The sequence below is a fragment of the Astatotilapia calliptera genome, chromosome 20 (assembly GCF_900246225.1).
Source record: "Astatotilapia calliptera chromosome 20, fAstCal1.2, whole genome shotgun sequence".
Classification (NCBI taxonomy): Eukaryota; Metazoa; Chordata; class Actinopteri; order Cichliformes; family Cichlidae; genus Astatotilapia; species Astatotilapia calliptera.
Window position 1 is genome coordinate 19,494,917 of NC_039321.1, and position 27,985 is coordinate 19,522,901.

The 27,985-nt window shown below is 40.4% G+C and overlaps 2 protein-coding genes across 4 annotated transcripts in view; one reads left to right on the plus strand and one right to left on the minus strand.

Moving 5' to 3' along the window:
* Window positions 1-27,985, minus strand: part of mtor (mechanistic target of rapamycin kinase) — a 95,457-nt gene that overhangs the window by 42,435 nt on the left and 25,037 nt on the right. For all 3 annotated transcript variants that reach the window (XM_026153151.1, XM_026153152.1, XM_026153150.1), the window contains 7 exons: window positions 23,497-23,609; window positions 22,999-23,161; window positions 22,512-22,604; window positions 22,034-22,180; window positions 21,437-21,579; window positions 20,943-21,105; window positions 19,873-20,018 (listed from right to left, as the gene is read on the minus strand). In XM_026153151.1, the coding sequence (XP_026008936.1) occupies window positions 19,873-20,018; window positions 20,943-21,105; window positions 21,437-21,579; window positions 22,034-22,180; window positions 22,512-22,604; window positions 22,999-23,161; window positions 23,497-23,609 (968 nt within the window). The remainder of the gene's footprint in view (window positions 1-19,872; window positions 20,019-20,942; window positions 21,106-21,436; window positions 21,580-22,033; window positions 22,181-22,511; window positions 22,605-22,998; window positions 23,162-23,496; window positions 23,610-27,985) is intronic.
* Window positions 8,021-14,964, plus strand: angptl7 (angiopoietin-like 7). The gene is made up of 5 exons (XM_026153218.1): window positions 8,021-8,912; window positions 13,256-13,356; window positions 13,486-13,680; window positions 13,900-14,095; window positions 14,194-14,964. Exons 1-5 carry the CDS (start codon window positions 8,552-8,554, stop codon window positions 14,367-14,369), a joined length of 1,029 nt encoding a protein of 342 aa, XP_026009003.1. The 5' UTR covers window positions 8,021-8,551; the 3' UTR covers window positions 14,370-14,964.

The window sequence follows — 27,985 nt, forward strand, 5'->3', positions numbered from 1 at the left end:
TGTACACGTGAGAAGTGGAACGAAAATCATACATGATTCCAAACATTTTTTACAAATAAATAACTGAAAAGTGGGGTGTGCGTAATTATTCAGCCCCCTGAGTCAATACTTTGTAGAACCACCTTTTGCTGCAGTTACAGCTGCCAGGCTTTAAGGGTATGTCTCTACCAGCTTTGCACATCTAGAGACTGATGTCCTTGCCCATTCTTCTTTGCAAAACAGCTCCAGCTCAGTCAGATAAGATGGACAGCGTTTGTGAACAGCAGTTTTCAGATCTTGCCACAGATTCTCGATTGGATTTAGATCTGGACTTTGACTGGGCCATTCTAACACATGGATATGTTTTATTTTAAACCATTCAATTGTTGCCTTGGCTTTATGTTTAGGGTCATTGTCCTGCTGGAAGGTGAACCTCCGCTCCAGTCTCAAGTCTTTTGCAGACTCCAAGAGGTTTTCTTCCAAGATTGCCCTGTATTTGGCTCAATCCATCTTCCCATCAACTCTGACCAGCTTCCCTGTAGCTTCCCTTTTAGTATTCAAATTGTATCAATTTAAAAGTTCTAGGTGACTTCCTTCTCGAGTTATCGCATTCACAAAGCTGGCCTGTTCAGGCTGCCACCCACCCAGCAGGGTGACGACAATATCCTATCAGCCTTTTTGGCTGAGGGGTAACAAAAGAACAAAAAATTAAACTCTAAAGTGGCCTGGCTTTTTGGTGATGAGAGAGAGCATGATCCTTGAATAAATTGTAGACATTTTCCTCCTCAGAGGTTAATTTGTATGCAAACCTCGCGGAGGAAAAGAAATCAGACTTTATTACCGGACTCAATCAAATCTAATTAGGAAGCTATCCATTTGAGCCTTCCTGATTTTCATCCCTTTACTTGCCAGGTGCTCGATCTAATTCCTTAGTCTAAAAATACTGAAAACAAAGAGGACATTATTATGTAGTATTTGATTTAAAAATACTTTGGCTTTTACTTCTCTATTTAAAAATTTAAATCCTTCATGTGACTGATGCTAGCCAAACCAACAACTGCTACCACTACATGCACTGATGGAAAATGACACTGACTGACGGAGACTTTGTCTTGCCTTTGCGTCCAAACAACTGTTCATTTGTGGGGCAGCCAAAATGCAATCAATGCTCCCTGAAAGAAAGACCCTAACTATCGAGCATTATTGGTTGTGTTTTGGGGGTTTCTCCATTGTGCAGATGAGAACACTACTTAAAAATAAACATTTCCCATACAAAGGACATTTGAAAAATTAAATGGATCTAAACAACCAAGATGAGCTAATTTCATAGGAAAATGTGTCAGACAGTAGGCAATGCTGCGTAAAGCCTAAACTGAAAACAGGAAACAAAAGTAATTTCTGTATTAAGATGTACTAAGAAAGAAAAATATGAATATAAAGCACTTGCAAATGGCACAGTAATTAACACTTGAAACCATAAAAGTTTGGAATTCAAGCAACACCAACAATGTTTATTGTCAGATCAAATACCTGCCCTTTATAAAAGTAGAATATTTAACAGGGCCATCCTAATAGTAGAAAATACTATTAACATGGCCAAATTTTGGACCATGAACTAATTTGTTTGTTTTGTCTTTCTACAAACCAACAGTCCCCTTCACAGACCAGCCACAGGAAAACATGAAATGATTGACACTGAAAGCTATTTTTACAACTCTACATTTTTTTATAGCAACATGATTGAATGTCAGAAAAAAAACTAACATTGTACTACTGAATCTTGACATCAGATGTTGACAAAGACAAGGGAAGAGGGTTTGTCTGAATAGCCACTTAGAAAAAGAACGACCCGTTACAAATGAAATATTCAAATAAACAGCGGGGAGGGAAAAAAGGGATTTGAATTACTCCGTAGACCTCATTAGTCTGACTTCAAAGCCAAACAATAACACTACTATTGATAATATTTTGATAGACAATATAGAAACTGAAAGTCAAACTTGTAATACATACAGAATATAAATCTTTCAGCATTGCACAATGGAAGTGATGACCAGCATGGCAAAATTAAACAAGGTCTTCTCATTCTCTGTGTTTGTTAAGCACCAGTGGTTGAGGTAAGCAAGGACGCAAACAAAGTGATTACATCATTCACCAGTTTTGTTCCAGACTGTCCTGAGACATGTATACTTCAACTCATCCTTGACACCATCTGACTAGCCTATTGTCTCTGTTGTTTCTCCAAAAACATCAGGACAAAAGGGCGGTTGTTCCATCACCAAGCAGATGTTGCACCATAGGGAAACACTTAGTGTCCCTTGACTTTGAAACAATTTATCTGAAAAGACAAAATTCTGCTCTATCGCTGTAAAGCTGAGGAGAAAGTTCAGTGATCACGAATGCAGCACTTGAAAAGAGGAAAGAAATATTTAATACTGGTTATTTAACAAATGCATAACTTTAAGATGACATTTGAATGTTGTTTTTCTCTCTCCCAAAGCAAGTTAGGCGTGTGAGGGGGTCACTGAGGCATCGCCCAGAGAAACCATTGCGCCTATGTTTACGCCACATTATCACTCCATTGGGACAATGATGCAGTATGCCTTCTCCTGGGTTTCTCACCTTCAGGTCAAAAGGCCAACAGAACGAGGCGTCTCCGGTGGCCCAAAACAGGCAAAAAAAAGCCTGACAGTTACCTCATTGGAATGCTGCTGTTGCTATGTAGACAAAGATATTTGTAAACATTGTTTTCTGCTGAACTACAAATTCAATTTTAATATATTTCCAATTAAATACGCCAGGTCTTCTACTTTTTTCTGTTCAGTTCAACTGAAACCAACTCATGCTGTAATTGATTTTTGTCCTAAACAATGGAAACAAGCATCGGGGGACAGTGATCTCATTTAAAGAGAAGGATTACACAACTTCTAAACAGCTAACTATTTATATACTTCATATGTACGCAAGTATGTACACAAAATCAGTATACGTTTAAGTAAGGAATCTATTATGAATAACAGATATGGTATTAATTATAGCCTATATAGCAAGTGGCATTTTTGGCTTTTTTTTTTTACTCACTTGTATACCCAAAAGCCAAAAACACATAATAATTGGCAAAAGATGAAAGAAGGGAATCTCTATACATTGGCACAAGTGGTTTTTGTTTTCTGACCTGCACCACAACTGTTTTACATTCCAGTGTCATGAAATGCTTCTCTGAAGCAATGCCACAAGGCCAACTGTGCATACACAAAGTACTATTCTTCCTAATCTAGCTTCGATCCCTCCAGTACTGTTTATCCTAGCTACTGGTTTTTGGGGTGGGTGAGCAGACAGCCACTGCCTGGCCTGCATCCGCTGTACGACAGCAGACGCCACCTGGTAGCCATCACTGGCTTAAGGCAGGGACCTCTTGATGGTCTGCCAGGGAATGAAGTCTGCCACTCTCGGAGCTGGAGGATACCCTGGTGCATACAGTGCCGCTCATTATGGAAAATATGGAAGAGTTTATTTTACTCCTATACGTGACCGGAGTTGGAGATCATTATCCACTGCATTATTTTGAAATTCAAATCTAGCTATAGCTCAGCTGCTTGCATTAAGTGTCCAGACATACCATTCATCTCGTGATTTTATAGCAGCTGCACTGTCAGAGTTGTCATTTCAATTTCTTTGCCATTTTTAGATTGTACTACTAATTAAAGTAGACTGTAAGGAAACACTAAGAAGTACTAAATATTAATAAAAGAGTGAAGAAAAAGTACTATTAAAGCAAATTGAACCTGCACTGGTGGATCTTAAAAGCTAAGATCAGAAATTATTTTTAGGGCATGTCTGATGATTGTTTTGTTAAAGACAACCTAGAGTGTGGAGCATACCCTAACTCTTATGATTTTCTCGACTCTCTGTGTTAACCTCCTAATCTATGCTTTCAGCTGTATACCAAGGCCTCAGCTATGGAGCATCAATATGAAGTCTGTTTTCAAATCTATAAATTTGGTCACAGACCCAACATTGATTAAACGTTTGTAGGGTTAAAACAAAGATATGATCCACTACAATATTTCAACATAATAAAAAAATAAAATAAAGTTTTTAAAAAAAAAACTATTTTGACAGGAACATTCGAGTATCTCAAGCAAATTAAATACTTTCAAAATGGGCCAAACTCAAATCAAAATGTGGAGCTTCTGTGCTGACAGAGCTGACAAGTGGAAGGGGTTCGTAAAGATTATGCAATTCAAGGTTTTGAGATAGACGCTCTGGAATCCACTGGCTCGTGCTTTCACCTCCTGCCTTTCCTGTAACTGAACACAGAGTGCTCTGCTGACAGCTTGGACCCTGTGGTCAACGTTTAACTGCAAACTGTTCTTCCAGTGTATGTAGGGACACAAAAAGCATCTGTGAGCATGTTATGACACCCACGTACTTCTCACTCATCAAAGTCAGATCACTGCTGCAATTAGCACAGCAGGGTGTCCAACTCTTCTTAAACACCAAAGGCAAAATATCTGCTTGACGGAATAGACAGGCTTCCCACAGTAGTTATATAAAGTGAACAGCTCTAATAGAGTAGAGGCTTAGAGGCTTGCATTTTTTACAGAGACCCTAGAGAGACATGGTTAAAGGGGAAGTGTTAGAAAAGGGTAAATGTTAAAAAGAAAGAAAAAAAAGAAAGAAACAAAAGCCTCCAGCTGGATTTTCATTACTAACCCTGAATGACAAAGTCCAGGACCGAAGGAAAGTGATGCACTGCTGGAGTGAGAAATGACTCATGGAGCAGTTAGGGCAATGAGAAAATACAGGGAGGCAAATTATCCTAATTTTTCCAAAAGAGACTGACGCACATAAGTGTCTTAGGCTTAACATTTACATGGAGGTCAAGAGGCACTATGCATCATCAAATGCCATACTAGAAAGAAAAACAGAAACAAAAACAGAGCCACAGTGTTGCATTTAAAACAAATTGAATTTAACTATAACTACAGCACAAGTATGTGGTAGCTCAATTTAACCACAATGTTCTAATCTCTAACTATGTTGACCATTTTATACTGAAAGCAATCAGTGACACCAGTGACTGATATACAAAAAACTACTACAAAAATAATAGTTACAGAAAGTCGTTATTATTTATAAATGGGTGAAATTAAGAGAAAGATCATGTCTAGCATCTAATGAGTTCAGAATTTATGCAAAATTTTAAAACGTGCAGCAACTAAACATGAAGGCAGTCTAATATCTCATTACTCTTCTATAAAGTGCCTTATTGCTCCCACGTGTTCCTTAAAAATCAAAGAAAGGCAGCAAACTAAAAGCACAAATCGATATTCAACAGCAACATTGGGAGAATAGAAAAGAACAACCTAAAGAGAAAAATGCAAAGTTTTCTAAAAAGCAGACAAAAAATACTGAGGTAAGAGAATGCCTGGGAAAAATAGTCAAAAAACATACATCACCCTTTGACACGTGAGAGCAACAGATGATCACCTGACAATTATATCATATTTTGGAATTTGAAGAAAGGTTTTAAAAAAATTTTTATTTGTGGTCCAAACCACAGTCCCGCGTGATAACAAAGTTGACGATGAGCAGAATGAGCTAAACTGTTTCCTTATTTGATCGTCTGACCAAAAGAGAACTGGGAAAGGACACACGCCAAACATTTGGAGGCTTTCTGTGTCCCTCCTGAAGCAAGAAACGTTTTCAGTGTGGTGGTGCGAGATTATGTAATAAAACCTCGCACCGCCACAAAGTGTCACATCTCATTTTAGCTCCATGTTTGTAATATTCCATTCACTCTATCTGCACCACAATTTTCAGCTTTATGCTTCCAGACTTTACAATTTATAAAATAGGAATTGGTCTTTGGTATCAAGTAAATCTTCTGCCTGTCTGCGCTCTGTTTGCAATGCTAATGTCCAGACATGGAGACAGCATTAAGTCTGGGATCCCTAAACTTTGTTTTCCCCAATATATAGGTATGTTCTTCATTTACATGAAAATTTAAATAAAATAAAATCAACGGACCATCATTCTTAAGCATCATTGAGTCAAATAGTAGCACTTCAGCACTGATTTATTGCAGCACTCTACTTAGAGGTAGATGCCCAGATAATAAAATTATAATTTCCCTTTATAATTAAATTTAAGGCAAACACAAGGGTCCTTAGATGTACAAAAATTGTACTTTAACATTGGTAAAGTATGATTATTAGCTGATGAACTTGTATGTCTTTTCCAGACGGTTCACTCCAGTCCATGTGGGGAAGGAAAAAGCCATAAAGTTCAAAGTAAGAACTCTCAGAAATGTCTCAGTTATTACAGCTCCTTCTATTTCAGCATAAAACACTTAATTTCTTTTGCCTGGTAATTATCATACATAACTATCACAGAAGGCATGCCTCATATACTATCTTAATGCCCATGAGCACGATCTGGCACCTCAAGAAACCCCACAAATACCCTTGAGGCTGCTTCCCAACACCTGTGTGTCCTGTAGGTTGGCAGGGATGGCAGCACATCAGGGAAGAGAGAGAAATTCCACAGAAACGGGACATAAAAGCGCCTCCCTGAGAGGCATTATTTTCAGCCCCATCCAGTGACTGGAATGTTAGAAATTTTAAAAGACAAACCAGAAGCAGGAGTTTTGCAAACACTGTTATTAAGTCAGGCAAACACACCTCATTCAGCAGCAGGCTGTATCTAGTGGTTCAACCCGCAAAGCACGGGTAAGACTCGCCGGGTAAAGAGTTTGTACCCTCCACAAATGCACTGAAAATCCAACTCCCAACTGTAATGCTCATGTTAAGGTGTGCAATACTGTGACATCATCACAACCCAAAACTCGTTATACTCACGCATGATGCATTCAACTTGTTGTCTTCAACAACAGGTATCAAAGAAAAAAATCAAAAGGAAAAAATAAATAAATCCCTCTTTCCTGAAGAACTGATAGCGACAAGCATAAACTGTAATCCTCCACTCATCCCTGGCAAGTAGCAACACTGCCTCTCCCTAAGCCCTGTTCTGCCAGAGGTTTCTTCCTGTTAAAAGGAGGTTTTTCCCTCCCACTGTTGCCAAGTGCTTATTCTTAGAGGCTCATCTTATTGTCTGGGTTTTCTCTCTATTATTGTAAAGATAAAGCATCTTAAGGCGACCATCGTAGTGATTTGGCGCTACATAAATAAAATTTAATTCAACTAAATTAATCCCTTAGGTAATTAACCCACATGCTACACAGTATGCATCTACTGTCGAATTTCCCAGAGGAACCCACCCGAGGGATTAATAAAGTTCTATCTTATCTTATCTTATCTTACTTGACACCAGACTTTAACTGAGCTGAAATATGCTTTTAATTATTGTTTCTAATTTAATACAGAAACCTAATCCAGACTGCATGTTTGACTGATTGTAATGTTTCCTGTACTTTCTAATGCTTGATGAGTTTCCATATCTACAAGTTGAAAACATACCTAAAGGCATGGAATTGATTAGTGAAGTGAAAACACAAGCACGCTGCCCCTTCTGCTGATGATAAAAGCCATAACAGTATGACTTCATCTTTTTGTTCTGTTGTTCTTTGGTGGGTACACCATCTAAACTTATTTAAGAAATACGCTGCATATGTGATGGCAAAATGTTAAGCATTTACACATGTAGACAAAATACTCCCACTATTCCACCTGCCTTATCCTAAACATTTCTTCCAGCTTTTACTACAAACTGTAGTTGATCAGATTTTATCCTGAAGGTTTTCCCCTGTATCAACACGCCTTTGAAATCTGACACTGAAACCCGCTTGGCATTAACATCTGCCATGTGCCAAAAAGGGTAGCACGAACAGAACACTTAACCTACAATTAAGAATGCTTAGTGACTTCAACCCTCAAGGATATCGTAAAAACTGTCATTAACATAAAGTGTTTTAAATGTGGGGAAGAAATTACCTACAGATGTACTAACGTTTAAAACAAGTATTCAAATGTTTTAATCTCATTAGTGTATATAGCTGAATAAATTAAAATCAAATGTAGTTAAATCTTTTAAACAGTCTGCATTTCCAGTTAAGCGCCGCAGGTTCAGACAGTAGCGTTGTTTGTTTGCCCAGGTCCTTATGTGGTTCTTCCAGGCAAAGGGAATAAAAAAATGACTTCCCAGAAACATTTAACACCTGACAAAGCAAGTGTGGCAAAGCTTCCCCAGTATGAGTGAAAGTAAGATGAGGGGTGAAGTAGAAGGGTGCAGGGGGGAGGAGGAACGTGAAAGGTCCTCCACCCTGAAGGTTGGAGAGGGTCAGTGAAAGGGGGGAGAGGGGGAGGACCCATACAATATTTAAGATGCTCAAGCAGAGGAGGGCTTCACTGAGGTAATACGACAGCCTGAGTGAGCAAGTGGTCAAAGGAGAGCTCCAACTCAACTGGACAAAACTTCAGATAGCTGCAGTGAGCTTGCATCTTTTTCGTATTCCAAGAGAGAACCATTTACAGAGAGAGATTCTTTTTTAGCGGCAACCAATCAAAACACCCAGAGGCTGCGAGAAGATCCAGAACTTTGACTTTTAAAAATGGCAAAAATCTATTTGAGTATAGTTGTTTTAGAGGTTGCACTGCTCTTGCTTGCAGAGACATGGGCTCAAAATCTCAGGAAGAGACAGGCGCTTCCAAAGCCTTCCAAGGGTCAGTGCTGCGACGAGGTACGCTCTCTCAAAGTTCAAGTGGCCAATCTCACCAGCCTCTTTGAGGAGCTGAGTCGCAAGCAGGAGACAGACATGAAGAAACTTGTGAAGCAAATACTAGATCTGGACCAGCAGAGCCGACAGCAAGACGTCCGAGTCACAGAGGCAGAGAGCAAGTACTCTGAGATCAACAACCGTGTGGAGATCATGCAGCTGCAAACCGCACAGTCTGCTCCTAAGACTTCATCGGGTGAGTATTAACACTCCATCATCTGGAGAGTTTGACCATACTGTCTCTATACCCTAAAACAGATGCTATGAAAACGCTCATTCTTGCTCTTATTTCTTGTTTCAAATACCAAATTTTAAACAGACACCTTTCACCTCTCAACATTTCCAGACAGTATAAGTTTGGTTTTGAATAGTATCATTTTAATATATCATAAAAGCTTCTTTTAATTGGGAAGGGTGCTCATATTTAGAAGTAGACAAAACAAAGTCACTTCACTATAAACTATTCTGCACACATTATCATCATGTATTTATTTTTGCTGCAAAACACTATAATCAGCCTTTCAGGATCTGAGACACCTGCTGTGAATTAGTCGTGAGGGAAATTACAGTGCCGCACTTCTCTGAGCTGCCCCACAGTACTAAAAACCAATCATTTAGAGCTGCACAATCCCATCTGCAGGGTTGTCAGTAATGAGCTCCATCAAAGCCACATCATATCCACCGTTCAATTCGACTTCAACACACCACTAATCAGCACTGGCTGCCGCGGAGCGGTTAACCAGGCATTACGTCGTTTATTATTTCACGTTTTACTGTGTGGTCTAAAGGGACCGCATTCATGTCATTGGCAGAGAGAACACACAGACCTTTGTAAAGTAAACAAGAGAACAGAACAGGAAGGGCTGCAGTGATTAGAAGTGGAAGGTTTCCATATCTTTAAGTTTTGGCTTCTTTGCTCCACCGTAATCAGAATCAGAATCAGAATCAGAATACTTTATTGATCCCTGGGGGAAATTATTTTTTGTTACAGTGCTCCATTTTAAACCAACATTAAGACAAGACAGACAATACGCTAACTAAGAATAGTACAATATATACATATATATACATACATACATACATACATAAGTCACTTATAAATAAATATTTGGAAAAGAAACATGTGTAGTTGTAGCAGCAAACAGTGTGTTAAGTGGATGCGTTGTACAGGGAGATGGCCACAGGCAGGAAAGATTTCCTGTGTCGTTCAGTGGTGCTTTTCGGTAATCTCAGTCTCTCACTGAACGAGCTCCTGTGACTGACCAACATGTCATGGAGTGGGTGGGAGGTGTTATCCAACATTGTCTTTATCTTGGACAGCATCCGCCTCTCCGACACCACCTTGAGGGAGTCCAGCTCCATCCCCACAACATTGCTGGCCTTACGGATCAGTTTATTAAGTCTGTTGGCATCTGCGACCCTCAGCCTGCTCCCCCAGCATGCAACAGCATAGAGGATCGCACTGGCCACCACAGACTCATAGAAAATCCTCAGCATTTTCTGGCAGATGTTGAAGGACCTCAGTCGCCTCAAAAAATAGAGACGACTCTGGCCCTTCCTGTAAAGTGCTGTGGTGTTTTTAGCCCAGTCCAGTTTATTGTCAATGTGTACTCCAAGGTATTTATAGTCCTCCACAATGTCAACACTGACCCCCTGGATTGAAACAGGGGTCAAGTGTTTCCTGGTCTTCCTGAAGTCCACGATCAGTTCCTTGGTCTTTGCCACGTTGAGCTGCAGATGATTCTGCTCACACCACGTGACAAAGGAGTCGACCACAGCCCGGTACTCTGTCTCATCATCCCTGCTGATGCATCCAACCACCGCAGAGTCATCAGAAAACTTCTGAAGATGGCAGGTCTCTGTGCAGTGGCTGAAGTCTGTGGTGTAGAGGGTGAAGAGGAAGGGGGAGAGGACAGTCCCCTGTGGTGCCCCTGTGTTGCTAATCACCTTGTCAGACACACACTGTGGGAGACGTACATATTGTGGTCTTCCTGTCAGGTAATCAACAATCCAGGACACCAGAGAAGCATCCACCTGCATCGCTGCTAACTTATCACCCAGGAGGGTCGGCCTGATGGTGTTGAAAGCACTGGAAAAGTCAAAAAACATGACCCTCACAGTGCTCGCCGGCTGGTCCAGATGGGTGTAGACACGATTGAGCAGGTAGATGATGGCGTCCTCTGTTCCGAGACGAGGCTGATAAGCGAACTGAAGGGGATCCAGATGTGGTCTTACTATGGGTCGCAGCTGGTCCAGGATGAGCCTTTCCAGGGTCTTCATGATGTGGGAGGTCAGTGCCACGGGCCTGTAATCCTGGGGGCCACTGGGACGAGGCGTCTTTGGTACAGGGACGAGGCATGATGTCTTCCACATCACCGGGACCCTCTGCAGACTCAGACTCAGCATAAACAGTTTATGAAAGACTCCACACAGCTGGGGGGCACAGGCCTTGAGGACAAGGGGACTCACTCCGTCTGGTCCAGCAGACTTGCCTGAGTGAAGTCTCCTCATTTGCATCTCAACCTGGTATTGAGTGAAGGTGATGGGTGGGGGAGGGGTGTCAGGAATCTCACAGGAGGCAACATGTGAAGAGAGAGGCTGGCACAGTGGTGTGGCTCTGGATTCCAGGCTGACTGCAGGTGAGGTTGTGGGGGTGGGAGCAGACACTGTGGTGTCGAATCTATTGAAAAACAGATTCAACTCGTCGGCTCTATTCTCACCTCCCTCAGCTCCCCTGCTGTTGGTTGGCCTGAATCCAGTGATGGTCTTCATGCCCCTCCACACCTCTCTCATGCTGTTCTGCTGGAGTTTCCACTCCAGCTTCCTCCTGTAATTGTCCTTAGCCTCTCTGATCTTGTCCTTTAGTAACACCTGGACCTTCCTCACCTCCTCTTTGTTGCCCCCTCTGAAAGCCCTCTTCTTGTTGTTGAGGAGGGCTTTGATGTCCTTAGTCACCCACGGCTTGTTATTTGGGTAACAATGAACAGTCTGAGCTGGAACAATGGAGTCGGTGCAGAAAGTTATGTAGTCTGTGATACACTCAGTAAGCCCATTGATGTCCTCGGCGTGAGGCTCACAGAGTGTTTCCCAGTCGGTCACCTCGAAACAGCCCTGTAGTTCCGCTATTGCCTCCTCTGACCACCTCCTAACAGTCCTGGTGGTCACAGGTTCCCTCCTCACAATTGGCACATAGCGGGGGGTGAGGTGAATCAGGTTATGATCTGACCTACCAAGTGGGGGGAGGGAGGAGGAGCTGTATGCATCCTTGACGTTAGCATACAGTAAGTCTAAAGTTTTCTCTCCCCTGGTGGGACAGTCCACATATTGTTTGAATGTTGGTAGTGTATTGTCCAGTGATACATGGTTGAAGTCACCCGAGATCACAATAAAGGCACTCGGGTGCTGAGTCTGTAGCCGAGCTATGGCAGAGTGGATAGTGTCACATGCAGCTGTGGGGTTAGCAGAGGGGGGAACATAAACAGCCACCAAGATGACGTGAGAGAATTCCCTGGGTAAATAATACGGCCTGAGTCCAACAGCACACAGTTCAGTGTCCGGGCAACAAATCCTTTCTTTGATTGTTATGTTGGCAGGGTTACACCACCGGTTGTTAACTAAAACAGCAAGCCCACCTCCTTTACGCTTACCGCTAGCGATGCTGTCCCTGTCCGCCCGAACAGTGTGGAAGCCTTCCACGGAAGCATTCTCATCGGGAATGACCTGGTGCAGCCATGATTCGGTGAAACACATCAGGCTACACTCTCGGTATTCCCTCTGACTCCGTACCAGTGCTGAGAGCTCGTCGATTTTACTTGCCAACGATCGCACATTTCCCATCACGATAGACGGCAGACACGGTTTAAACCTCCTCCTCGCTTCGAGCCTCCGCTGTCTCACCGTCACCTTTTTTCTTCTCTTCTGTCCTTGACCTCTGCATCCCCGATGTGTTTTCCTCCAAATTTCAGCTGGTACTTCTGCGGGCACTTCTGCGGGCCTGGCCAGCGAGCCGGCCGGCATCAGGGCGATCAGCTGATCTCTGGAGTAAACAGTCCGTGCGTGTAGGAGATGTGCCGCGGTCCCGTTCCATGATAAAAGTAACAGTTCCACGGCCACCAGAAGAACAAAAACTCTCTCAATCCACATGATTGAGTAAGAGATAGACAACGGAGGAAAATACAAGTCAGAAAAAAAAAGAATACGTAAGAAAAAAGAGCTAAACTAAGAGAAAAGCAGGAGCGACTGTAACAGGCTGCACGCTGGTTGGCGCATGCGCACTGATCTTAAAGGCATCACTATACTGGGACAGGAGTAAAAGGTGCAGCTATGGAAAACTCTCAGCATGCTGTGCGTGTCTCATTCTTCTTTGATCTATTTTTCTTTTGGGGCGTGGGGCGAAAAAGAAAAGTCTCTTTTTTTCTCTGTCCAATTCCTCAGATACCATGAAAACTGTAATTTATAGGTATCACATGTTTTAAAAACTATGAAAGCTCATGGATCTGCATATGGTTTTAGCATAACTTGGGATATTCCTTTTTCCAGAAGCCATATATGACTGTGCATCACTCTACAGCAAGAACTACAAGATCTCTGGCGAGTACAAGCTGCCTAAAGATGAGTTTCTGGGAACACCTGAATTCACCGTAAGTTTCAGCACTCTTGCATGTGGGTTGTTTTTTCTTTCTTTTTTTTTGGGGGGGGGGGGGGGTTATCAGAGGCTTTTTTCAGCTTTTTGAAAAGCCAGCTAAATTACAGGCTTTGTTTTTTCCCAGCTCTTCTGTGATATGGAGACAAATGGAGGTGGCTGGACTGTGATTCAGAGGCGAAGTGTTGGCCTCACATCCTTTAACCGTGACTGGAAGCAGTACAAACAAGGATTTGGATCCATCCGTGGAGACTTCTGGCTGGGCAATGACAACATCTTCCGCCTAACAAGGCAGCCAAGTACACTTAGGATTGATATGGAGGTAAGTGTTGGGACCATCACGCAGGAGAGCAAGAATACATAAACCATGTAAAAGCCACTTCATGGCTAAAAGCAAGAGGGCATAAAAATCACTTTACACCATACTTGAACTAGCAATAAATCAAACTAATTCGAAAAGACATTAGACAGACCACAAAAGCAAATATTCTGTTTCTGTCACTGTCATTCTCTAAATCGTGTTATATGTTTTCCAATGCAGGACTGGGAAGGAGAAAAACGCTATGCCGAGTATGGCTTTTTCACAGTCAGTAATGAGCTCAACAGCTACAAGCTCTTCCTTGCCAACTACAGTGGAAATGCTGGAGACTCTCTGCGGTACCACAACAACACCAACTTCAGCACCATGAACAAAGACAATGACAAATGTTTGGATGACTGTGCAGCCCGACGCAAAGGTAAGACATATGAGAAAATCTTACAAAACCAATCCAGTCGTCTACAGCAGATAAGAAAGGCTGTTATGTGCTGCCATTAATCCAATTCTTACTTCCAGGTGGGTACTGGTACAACTGCTGCACTGACTCAAATTTGAACGGTGTTTATTATCGCTACGGTAACCACATAAAGAACCAAGATAAGAACCAAGATGGGATCACTTGGTACGGCTGGCATGGACCCACCTACTCCCTCAAGAAGGTGGAGATGAAGGTCCGACCAGTTAATTTTTAGTCATAAGTGTTTCGGCTGTTTTTTCTGGATCAAGATCATACGCATGAATAAAGAGAGTTCTCAATAATACCCGTTTAACTGTTCTACCAAACTGTGGCTTTTCCTGGACTGCGAACGAAGTGATAAGGTTGTTTGTAATGGTTTGGCTCGATTTCAGTCAGATGAATGTGTAATGTTTTTCTCATGTTTTGATTGTAAATTGTAGTTAATTGTGTGTATTTATCAGATATAAGATATTTTATTTTTTAAAAGCTTTCCTAGATGCCTTTTCAACACTCCCCCCTGTGGGTAACTGGAATTTTATTCTTTCAGTCATTTGTCTTGAATGCACTTGGGATGTATTTTCAGTTATAACAAGCAAGGACCATTGGAAACTTCTAATTCATCTATAAATCTTTAAAGACTGCCAGACTACCATTTGTTTGTGAGCTGTTGTGAGGGATTGGTCCTATCAATGATGCTCCATTTCTTTTTCTTCATTCACTTCAAACAATAAACCTTCATGATGAAAATGTGTGATTTGTAAAATGTGTACAGTTCTGTAATTATGTTCTTTTATGTGGTAGAAAATAAAAAATATTTTTTAAACATAGAATTCCATGTCAGCCTATTCATTCCTTCACTCAGCAAACAGCATAGGTATTCTGACAAACTCGAAGAAGTCGAGTCGAGTCAAGGTCTTATGTCCACTCGTGTCCAATAATGGCTACATATTTGCCTTGAGCCACCGACCTCTGACTTCTGACATCCCAGCTAGAGGTCCCATGCCACCTAACCCAAACAGATGAAAGAAGACTACACAACTACACACCCACACTCCATTTAGTTAAATGCCTTTAGCTTTCTTACCATGACAACAATAACATCATTTGGTTAGGATAACAAAGATTTTTTTGGATTATACCGACTGAGAGCTAGCACGGCCTACACAGGCTCAGTCTTGTGATTACTCAGAATCATAACAATAGCATGACAGATTCCTTTAACAAGGTGAAATATTCGTCAGGGTAAACATCTAATTAAACCTGGACATTTATCTTTTCCCTTCAAATGAAATGGCCATACTAGAATAAAGGTCGCTTAAAACAAACAAGGTCTATCTATTTTAAGGGTTAGAATGTGTTTAAGCATGTGGCTCCACCACAAAAGATAACCTTAAACAGTGGTGAACTATACCACAATAAGAGGCCAGTTACTATTGACATAAACATTGTTGCTCTAGGAGGAATTCTAATCTTTAGCACGTTCTATTTAAGAAAGTCGCTTCAATAAATAGATTTTTTTCCTATTTTCCTAGGGGATTTAAACTTCAGTGACAGGTCTGCCAAAAGTGTTGTTTAATATTTAATGAAGACAGCTCCTTCAGCAAGATTTCACTCGATTTTTTCTATTTATTTTTTACCTGAAATGCAGATTTTATGTTAAGGTAGAACTACAGGCATTTCATTGTGTACTTCTCAATTGAAATATAGGGATTGTGCAATAAATACTACCTTTGGAAAAGCTGTGTTTTCATCTTTTGAATGTGATGGCAGTAAAATGTCTGAAAAGTTGGGGCACAGCTATGTTTACCACTGTGTAAAATCCCTCTTCTTTTAACCAGTCAAGTTTCTGGACTCTTAGGCGAGACATGTAGTCTCACTCATGTCTCACTTATAAATATCATGATGCTCCAAACTGTTTTTAATTGGTGAAAGGTGTGGACTGCAGTCAGGCCAGTTCAGCACTTGGACTCTTCAACTATGAAGCCATACTATTGTAGGATCTCCTGTATGTGGTTTAGCACTGTCTTGCTGAAATATATAAGGTCTTTCCTGAAAAATCTGTTGTCTGGATGGGAGCATATGTTGCTCTAAATCCTGTATGCACCTCTCAGTGTTGATTTGCCTTTCCAAATGTGCAAGTTGCCAGTTTCCTAAACATTATTGCGCTCCCATATCATCAGAGATGCAGGCTTTTGAATTCTAAATGAGCTTTGACCCAGAGAAGACATAGTTTCTGGATCATGTTCACATATTGTTTCTTTTCTTCATTATTGCAGCTTTAACCTGCATTTGTGGATGAGGTGGACTGTGATCACAGAGAATGATTTCTGGGCCTGAGCCCATACAGTGATTTCCATCACAGAATATTGATTTTCAGTTTTGTCCCTTGTGCACAGTTTTCTCCATGTTCTCTGGATCATTTCTACTGGAAATGATGAGATTGGTCTTTATAATTTCACATCAAGGAAGACAAATCTCAAATTGTTCTATAATTCATAGAAACTGTTTGTTTTTTGCAGATTGTTAAACCTCTGCCCATCTTTAATTCTGAGGAACTTTGCCTGTCCAAGATTCATGCCACTGACCTGTTACCAATTAAACTCATTAGCTGCAAAATATTCCCCCACCTCTTTTGCTCTAGTAACTCTTACTTTTCCAGCCTGTTGTCGCTCCCATCACAACTTTGAGACATGTTTATCAAATTAAAAACAAGCTAAGATTTTTAATCAAACAGTAAAATGTCTCAAAAGATTTGATATGTTTTCTATGTTCCATTACAAATAAAATAAGGGTTTGTGAGATTTGCAACTAGGGCTGCCACGATTTGTCGACTAGTCACGATTACGTCGACTATCAAAATCGTCGACGACTGATTTAATAGTCGACGCGTCGTTTGAAGCTTTGTAAGATCACAAAAGACGCAGGAATAAGTGGCAGGATTTAAGAGTGTATTAACGGACTGAAACAGAAGATGGCAGCATTGCATGTACAAGGATGCCAGCTACCGTTAAACCCCGAAGAAGAAGAAGAAGAAGAAGCAGCTGTGTCCCAGAATTCATAGCGCAGCTTCCAACAATGGCGGCAGCTAGTTAGTTTTAATGTTACTCTTATTATTCTTTCTGGGTCACAAAATAAACGTTTAACATATTTTCAGGCGAGAATGTAGCTGTGTAAACCTCAAATATCTGCTCAGTTTATCAGGACACCACATATTTTCAAAAGCGCTCCGACGTTTTCGGAGACGTCTGTTACCCACTAGCTCGTTAGCAAGCCGGGGCTAGGCTCACTAGCGCCGTGAGAACACCGGACTCCCCGCAAATCGTTTTCAAACCCACCACCGTCTTTCGCTACTCAGGTTAAATATATATGAGTCACTTAGATAACTTAAAATGTTATTGTTTGGCTTTTTTTTTGTATTTTATTTGTTCCTGAGTAAATCAGTTTGTCTGAGATTAAAGTTATAGTTTTTACACAGCTGAATAAACGTCAAGCAGACAACTGATTATCAGAAGTGTGAGATGCTCCAGAATCTACTCCGGTGTCCTGTTATATTTTAGATAGCAAGGAGTTTATTAAACTTCACCGAAACAATCTGCAAATTTCATTAAAATTTAATAAACTATCATCTTGTCTTTATTTTTAGTTAGCACAGACCTTAAACACTTAAAGCTGTAAGCTAATGATAGTTATATAAGAGCAGATGCTGCTGGTGCAATAAGCTGTAGTTTTACGTCCAATGGATGATGATCTGATTAGTCGACTAATCGCAAAAATAATCGGTGACTAGTCGACTATCAAAATAATCGTTTGTGGCAGCCCTATTTGCAACTCACAGCATTCTGTTTTCGTGAGACTTTACATAGCATCCCGACATTCTGGAATTGGAGTTGTGCATTATACTCGATACTTTTATTACTATTGCCTTGGTTGGACCATAACCCAAGAGGGTGAAAGCGCAGGGAGAGACAACACAGGTAGATTAAAAGTTACCAACCTGAGATGATGATGACATCTCTTTATCCTAATCCAAGTCCATCAAAACTTCCCAGTGGAAGAAAAAAAAACAAAAAAAAAACTAGACCATCTTGCAGGGGGATCAAATGCATTATCCCTGTCAATATACCTGACTCAGGGATATAATGCAGTACCATCTACAATATGACAATTATTTAAGAATTACTTCATTGTTACATGAGTACTTATTGCTCAAGAGTCACCCCAAATGTATTTGTAAACTCTAACTATTATGCTGACACAATCTGTCTGCAGAAATCCGGACAGACAAACATACCGTATAAACACCTGTCAAAGTACTCTAAACCAGTGTCATGGTTGTGCCCCCTATAAGACACACGATACGCACGCAGACTCACAAGGTAAAAACAAACCCAGCTAAGCTAAGCTACTGCAGCTGGTATTAACAAACAAAAGCCACACTGGCTGGGTATCATAAGATGATATTTTACCTAACATCGTGCAGTCTTTTGTGCATCTCAACAACATGCTACGTTTTATTCAAGACTCAATTTCCAAGCATTTCCATGGTACCCATAACACTAAGGCTACAGAAAAATTACCAACACATGGTTTAGATGCAACAATGCCTGGCCCCTACTGTTACAACTATGACAGATCAACCAAATGTATATGTATTAGCACTTATTAAGCACTTATCTCCAAGATACACAGCTTTCTTTTACCCCATTCTACCAAATAATGACAAATTCAATATTTTTTTAATACATAATATTAACAAATCCGAAACAAAGACTATCACATGATTCACATATATTAACACTGCATGATAGACTTCTACAAATAAATGCAAATTGCTAAATTAGCAGCATTCCTCTCTTGTTAGGAATAAAGGGGAAAATGTGACAAGTTTCCTGGCTATATTCGATACTTCTGTGCCTACTAAGAACATAGTCAAACCACAAATTAATTCTGTGGATTTTCTAAAAATCCCTCACACATCATTTGTAGCGGTCACAGATGTATTACCATAAACTAACTATTTTAACTGAATATCCATATGAAAGAATGAAATGATCAGTTCCAATGTCACTTACAAACACAATGACTCAGGCACCGAAACGGCTATGACAAAACTCCTTGTCATCAAAAAGTATGCATCAGATATGAAACATATTTTTCCCCTAATACAGCCGCGACTCAGTAAAAAGAGGTTTTCGCAGTGCTTTCTGCACACTAGCGTCTAGATCTTTTATGGGAAATCCTGGAGAGGTGAGAACCAGATGGGGATATTGAAAACACCAGAGTGCCGGCTTCCATCATTCATCATGATCAAGGCTTCTGAGAAATTGAAAACAGGCCCCAGAGAAACACAAGTCCAGACACTCACAGATGAAAAGGAGGCAAGCTTCCAATTAGATGCCTGCAAAACAGATTTTTCCATGCAATGCCAAAGGCGTAGAAATAAAGAAAGATGAGAAAAGGGGATGGAAAAGTTGACAGATGATATCAAAGGCTTGTGGGAGAGGAGGATATGCTTAATATATTTTTTCTTTATTTATTAGATTGAAAAACTGACTCCTCGAGGGTGGTGTAATGTTTGTTCTAAGCGATAACCTACTGGGCTGAGGACCTGTTAAATTACACAAACAAAAAAGTTAAGTGGACCATGACATGCTTTTTTAATTACCCTATTCAGGTAAGCTGTGGCTGTTATTCATAAAAATAACACATTCATTTCTGAGCTTTTTCACACCTCCTACCTGATAAGAGACTCCAGGATAAGGGGGGTTGGTCCCTTCTGAAACTCCAGCTCTTTGTAATGCAGTGCCTTGGCATAGGCACGGCATTTGGCAGCTCTCTCACCGAGCAGCACAATGCCGTTATCGTCTCTGAGGGGCAGAGGACCCTGGAAAAGGAAATTGTACATAATAAATAACTCTAAATGACAATCATTCCACTGGCTCTGCTTATCTAACTATGAAGAATACATCATTCTTCGACGGTGGGCTCGTTGCCGAGGAGCATATTGAAACTGAAATCACAGCCCAACCACAACATTCACAGTCCTTAATGTAACAGCATCATTATTATTATGCCAAGTTTAAAGTTCCTATTTTATCAAAAGGTTAACACATTTCCGTGTTTCTGGAGTTAATCTTTTTCTTACTGTTATATAATGCTGCATGCGACTGTGCAAATAAGTAGATGAACAAATAACAGCATAATAACAGATGTCTCCACATCTATATCTGCTGCAGTGCTTATCTTTTCTGGAAGAGACATAAACTGATAAAAAGCGAATTAAATTTTGTGATGTTGATGGCAGAAATAATTAAGTTAACCAAATAAAATATCTGTATTATTTTCACAATGAAAATTAAGTTCTAAAATGCTGTGAGAAGAATATTATCTCAACATCATAAACACATGTGCAGTGGGACTGCAAAAGCATTTATTTTTCACACTTTGTGTTGTGGATTAATTTAAAACAGATGAATTTCCATTTATACTTCTCAATTTAGACCGATATACACTGACGCTATAAACATTTAAAATCAAATTAAGAATACGACTAATTATTTGAGCAAGAGTTAAAAACATTAAACCTACTTTGATTTTTGAGAGACATTTTTATTACAATCTTTAACGAAGCAAAACCTGATTGATGAAGAAAAAAATACTCTGGCTAATATAAAAACTTTGAGGATTAGAATTTAGTTTTGAAAATGCTGTTTTAGAGTCCGTTCACATCTGCAGGGACACTAAAAACATGTATGTCTAAACAATAGCACAGCTATTAGTTTAATTAGGTTACCAGGTCACTGCTAACCTTATCGCTGTGCTCCATGAACTCTGCCAAGTTGAGCAAAGTCTGTGTGACCTCAGCAATGTCTTGAGATGTGAGTGCCAACTCAATGCTGCGGATCAGCTCATCCTGCTGGTCCTCACTCAGCTCAGACCAACATGAGAGGAAAGCTGCATTGAACAAGTCTCTGGGGTCAACAAAAACACCATATTGCCATTAAAACAACATTAAAATATTCAAGTATTTTGCAGTAGCGAGATCATTCTAAAAGTTGTAAAAATGATCACAGAATAAACAGGTATTTGTGATTTTACACAGCTTTTTTTTTTTTTAGCATTTTAGTAACTCTGCTTTTCATACAGCTACATACAGTCACCTTTGACATTGTCAAGTTTGACCAGTTTTGCACTACTGATAACTGAGAATATTTTGGCAGTAGTGACTGCCCAAAACTCTATGCAAAGACAGAGCTTCAGATTTTATGTACATGCTTCATAAGGAATTATGTTTGCATTTACCTGGCAAGAGGGATGTAGGTCTGAGCCAGTGACCAGCACGAGCGCAGAGCTGGGGAGGATGACTCTTTGAGCAGGACAACACTCAAGCGCCTCAGCCACTCCAGCCAATCATCTTTGGACACCTTCCTGGCAGCTCCCCAAGCCTTTCCAGTGTCAGAAATCATCAATTTCAGAACAAATATGTGGACGCAAAGTTTTCACATGTAATGTGTATGGGATAATCTGACTATAATGTAAACTGTGAGATTTTTTTTATTATTATCTTGATGATGGTAGTGAAGAGCGCTGTGTAATTTATCGGTCCACAGGCCAGTCTGACACCACTCGGTAAACTATCATCAAATCAGCAGGTAATCCTTTGTTTTCTGCAGTCAAATATATGCACTGATTGTGGTGTTCTGCTCATATGACGACGTTGTTCCATTAATTTATCACCAGTTTGTTGACTCATACATCCTGACCACAATTGAACTACGGCTTTCAGCACTGCTTCCTGTACACAAATGAAACACCTGCAACACTGCCACCGATATAAACATTGGACGTGTGCGTGTCTTTAATCATGGGGGGGAAAAAATGCCAACTGTTCCTTCCAACCTTCTGGAGTGCAGTAGTGCTGACGTGGAGCTTCTTCATAGGCCCCGCCTCTACTGGTCCGCTGACCAAAGCGTCACCTTGGTTACCACGAACCTGGCGATGCTGGAAAATTAGAGGGTCTTCTTCCTCCTCTGCCAGAGTATAGCCCTGATAGGCACAAAAACAAACATAAACAAACACATGCAGGCCACACACATGCGGGCCACACACATTCAAACTGTTGAGCTGGGCCCCAAAACACGTTTTATGAAAGTAGAAGTGCATTTCCTTCCTGAGGGACTGTTGATAAACAAGACATGGTAATGACTTGCTTATGGTGCACTGAATATGAAATGTTTATTTATACTTATGTAATTTATTGCCAGACCACCTTGTGCCCTGTGAGGTTATGAAATAAAAGACTGGCAGCTCACAGATAATCTACGAGACATGTGTGAAAAATGTGTAGTAATAATCTGGATTTACTGGCGAGCCATACCTTGACAATCCGACATATGAGTATGTCGTAACGCTGGTGGTTGATCCTGTGCTTTAGCATCACTTTATTCACCATGGGGATGAAGATCTGGTACTGAAAATAAGAGGAGAGAGGAAGGATAAACATAAGGGTGTATGTGTGTCTGGAGACCGCTTTCCCTTCACCATAAAGTAAATAACTGGGTGTCTTGCACTTGTTTCTAACCTTCATGAACCTCAGATCAAAAGCTTCCCCTACACATTAACGACACGGGGTTTGAGGGATAAGGGAGGGGAAGGCTTGAGAGGACAGGCAGGGGTAAATGTGACCTCATCCGCTCCTGTAAACACCACCCCATGCTGCGTAATGGTCAATGACATCAGCAGTCTGGCAGGAAGTAATAAAACTAGGGGGGGCAGTGCATGTGAAGCCAACAGTAGGAAGACTGGAAAAGTACAGTTAATAGTATCTACATCTAAAAGACAGCCCGGGGGACAGCTCTGGTTACCTTCTTGCCCAACTGGAATACGAGTGAGGACAGGGTGTCCATGGAAGTGGAACGCAGCTCTGGAGTGGTGTCAAGTGTCCGAACGATCGGGTGGATAATGCGTGAAGCGTAGTCTGTGAAGTCCAGGGACTCTGTCAGTCGGTCCAGTGTCTCCAAGGCAACCCTGAGCCACAGAGGAAAAACAAAGGATGCTCAGCTTTACTGAAATGTTTGTAGGACACAGACTTAGATACACAGCCTGCTCCGATAGCCAAGAAGTCATGTGAAAAATCTGACATCGCTGCCAGATGGATTCTTTAATAAAAAACATACACATAAAAATGTTTAGCTTTGTTCTTTTTTCCTCTCTTTTAACCACAGTGATGGTCTAATTTTAATTTCCCATTTCTGTGGTGACATCAGATTGATGCTAAATACATTTTTATTTGCAAAATTAAGTGAGAATGACTTTTATTATCACACTAGATTCCTCACTAAAGCTACGGGTGTAGCGTTTACTTGCGCGCCTGCAGGGGCACATCAGGGGCATCAAAGAGCTTGACAATGGGAGGCAGCAACAAGTGGAGGTAGTCATCTAGGTTGGCACCAAATAGCTGGATGGCATTGAGTAGCTGAAAAGGAGAGCACACATTCCTTAATTCCACATACTGCAGCACTTAAACATGAGTGGCTTTAATGAGCTTGTAAATGGTTTTCTTCAGGAGCTCTGAAGGGAAAGTCGAATGGCATTTTATTTCAGCAAGGTGCTGGCGCACGAGCCAGCCGTCCAGGAAATCTGTGTATAGCTGTTAGCGAATAAGTGAGCATGAATCTGTGCCTTCACAGGATGCAAATCATAAAGTAAAATATGAACATTACATTAGTGGGTTTTGGGGGGGGTTTTAAACATCAATTTTACCTTCCTTAAAATTGATGTTAAGTTTCATGACGTACCTCTGCGTGGGGCTTTTTGTCAATTTTAGATTATTAATCTACATTTCACCAATGACTGTATATCTTCTATTATTAGTGAGTACAGCCATGTTTACTGCATACAAATTCCAACATTAACTAAATGGCATTTTTTGAGAAAGCCTCACAGTGCCTTAAGGTAACAGTAAACATGGTGCTGTGTGGCGCATGTGCACACAGGCTTGGTGGCTACATGGTGGTCTTAAAGGATGACGTCTATTGAAAGCATCAAAAATACCCCAGCCCCCCAATACATACCATGACCGCCTCTGCTTTTCCCCCCACTCTCCAACCCCATGTCTAAAGTGCACACGGCGAGACAGCAGGAAGTTGAGTTGGAGGTGTACAACTGTGTGCATGTGTGAGCCTAGAAGGGTGGGGGTGGAGCTCAGGGGAGAAGGCTTCTTGAAATGATGGAAGTATGTTTTTCTTCACCTCTTCTGTAGACAAGCGGGAAATCTGATTCCCACTCCCCTCATTTCATGACCCCCATGCTGCGCTAAAGATCAGGCTCCAGACACAGACCTGAGTTACAGACAATCCAGATTGTGGGCTGCTGAATTATACTATACTACAGACTTTGAAACTAAACAGCACCAGAGAAGAGAAGACTAGATGACTGTGCTCCGCACGATTCTGTGTTTGTGGTCTCCCCGTAAATCGTGATTTAGGGTTTGAGGGAAAACCCTGACAACTACTGGCTGCCGCTGCTGAAACAGGAGAGTGTGTTACTTATAGGTCCGTGCTGTCTTTGAACTGCTGTATTACGAGCAAGTGGCTTAGACCTCAAAAGGTCCTGATGGATATTGATGGAAGCCACAAACATAAAACACCACCCCAATAAATCAACTGAAGGTTGAGCTCCTGTACTTTCAGTATGAGTGTAAAGTGATGTGAGCTTAAATTATTAAACCTAAACTAATGCTAGCAAAATAAAGTCATCTCGTCATTCTGACACAGGCCCTTTTCAGTCTAGTTAATATAGTTTCTCCACTAGATTTATGACAAGTTTTACTTTGACTCAGTGCAACTCGCAAAGAAATCTATTACAAAACACAGATTCAGGGTCATGCTACACTGAGACATTCATAATGGAGGTTTTTTTGTGGCCATTGCTAATTTTTGACACTAAACTTTCATTATTCTGTCTTACAGGATCCTTATATCTTCATGTTTTCAGATCCATTTTTTTAAGGACACAGCATGTGTTGAGCACAACTTTTAACCAGGTCATCATTATACATTTCTATGGTTTGAGCTGCTGGTAGACGTCAGCCTGAAATCTAAAAGTTAGTGTGTCGCTAAAAGAAGAGAAAACTGCAAACAGCCTGTTCAGACTGCTATTACCAAGGTATTATCAATTTCTTGTAACATTACAAGAAATGTAATGGTAAATTACTAGTTAGTGTTTCCTTAAGAGTATGAATGCGTATCAGGGAGTCTATGAAAGAAAGCTTTCTGCACTGCCCTAAAATGGTATTATTAATGAAGATTTTAGGGCTTTGATAATTATGAATATACAATAAGTGAAACAACATAATTATTCTGTCTTAATATTTCTCTCATGTTGTCTTATGCTATAAATTCTGCACAACACTTTCCTTCACTGTGGCACTCTTTTCCTATCTGATAGCAGCATAAATCACCAGAGATGCTGAAATTCATTTGGAGAAAGGTGAAGGGATCCCAAAGCCTGCTGCTGTATTTCTTCCCTGCCCCCAAGTTAAGAGAACCCTCAGCATGTAATTCCACACAGGGTTCAAATCGTGCGTGGGAGGGTGTCAGACACAAAAATGAATAGGGCCAAAGAGGGCCCTTTGTCTGTGACGGTTCTCCCTGCTGGTTTGCGTGGCTGCTCTTTAAAGCACTTGAGGGGAAGTGTGGCTGATGATAATCAGCAGCACTGGCAAAACTTTGGCCCGGTGTGCCAATCCTCCTCCAAAAAAAAGTTTCCTATAGATCAGTTGCTGGCGCGCTATCCTCTAGACATCCATTTTGCTTTTGGTTGGCATTTGGTTTTTATTACTGACGACACCACTCGTGCAATCACGCACTTCTCAAGTTTCTTTCTTCTGAAAGAAAATGTATTATTCGCTTTTGTTTATAACAAAAAACACCAATATTTAGAAAATGTCATTTCTCAAGGAGTCCAAAGGGACAAGAAATACAAATACAATGTCTTTCCAACAAATGCATGATATCTCAAGAGTTTACTTAATTATTCTGTTTACTAATTACATCACAATATCTCGCATAATACCAAACTAATCATGATCAACCAGTTAGTCTTAATAAAGCAGCTGGCTTTAACCACTGATTTTATTCAGTTACAGAGTTTAACTTTAAATCTTTTGACTTACTTCAGTTAAACTAAGCATGATCATACTTTTTTAAATTAAAAAAATCTTTCCAGCACCCTTTTTGCTTTATTATAACTGAGATTTATTAGGGTACTTTCCTGTTCTACATAAAAAGCTCACAAAGTTTATCCTCATCTGTGCTGGGCAAGTTACCCAGAACTGCGTTAGTAACTACAGCCTTCAGAAATGGCTCTTTCGGACATTACAAAAGTCACTACAGGAGAAAGCAATAATGTTACAATGATGTTACTAAAAATTAAATAATTTGTTACTGCTCAGCAGTAATCCTCAGGAATCAAAAGCCTGCTAATAACTGATACAATAATGAGCACAATGGTGAAACAGACACTTAGCAAAGTGCGGGATTAATCAACTCTGTTATGAAGTATTGCTTTTCTTGTTAATTATATAAGTATGACCAACATTATATTGTGATATAGAAGACCAATAGTAGTATGTAGTGATAAAACGTTAGGTTTTTTTTGTTTTTTTAAGAATTTACTCTCACATTCTTAAGATGAGATCAAGATAGAGATAAAAGTTCTTAAAACATAACAGTCGTAAAGGGAGTACGTGAGACTTTTCAGAATCTTCTGAGCTTCTTAAGCAGACGAGAAAATGGCAGACATTAAGGTAGGAGAAATATTCTCCAAATACTGAGTTAGAAACGCAGTGAAGCGCTACAAATTAGATTTCCCAGGAGAATGTCTCTGGTTGACATCATCATAGCTTCCAGTTTACACAAAAATGTTATTCCCCCTGTAAGCATCAAAAAGATTCATTGACATTGTAAATAAATATATGCAAATACAGCTACCAGTGTCTGCATTCTGTGAGTTGGCCTTTCAATTTCACTGTAGACTTTCTTTTCTTACATATGTATTTTTGAGTAAACAATCACCAATCAGAATACATACATCCTATTGATCATCTGGGTCACCCACAGTTTACTCTCTATTCGACGGTCAGCAGGTTCGTGAACACATTCCCACATTTACAAACGGAAAAAAATATGTATGACAAAATACTTAATAGTAGGGGTGGGTTTTTATAATCAATTTATCGATTAAAATCGATTCTGGCTTGGATAACGTAAAATCGATTCATTAAAATCCTGAATCGATTTTTTTAATATAAATTTATTTTGCCCGAAATGCCAGAATCTCTGGTGAAATCTCACAAAATTTCAACAACCAAACAGCTAAGACAGTAAATGATAAAGTCTTGCGTGTGTCAGCTTCCTTTTTATAGATACAAAAATATGTAAATGTACTGATCTGAATTATAATATTTCTGACTGTCAAAAGTTCCCAGATTCAAATCGAATTGAATCTAATCGAATTAAATCGAATCGTGGATCGAATCAATTCGGGACCTTGTGAATCGGGATTGAATCGATTCTAGAAATCAGTGACGATACCCAGCCCTACTTAATAGTCTCTTAAACTGTTACAGGTTTTCTAATCACCTGTAGTTTAGAGTGTAGATGAAACTGGGATAGAATACAAAACTGCTTTCATTTAAACAAAAAAAAAGGGAAAAAAAAGGAAAGCGACAGCGACAGCGCTGGAAATAAGCTCTGGACTGCCAGTTAGAGAATGCAGAGCTCCAATGGAGGGATTAACAAGTACACAAACCACCATTTCTCTGATAACGATGCCCAAGGCACCACAGCA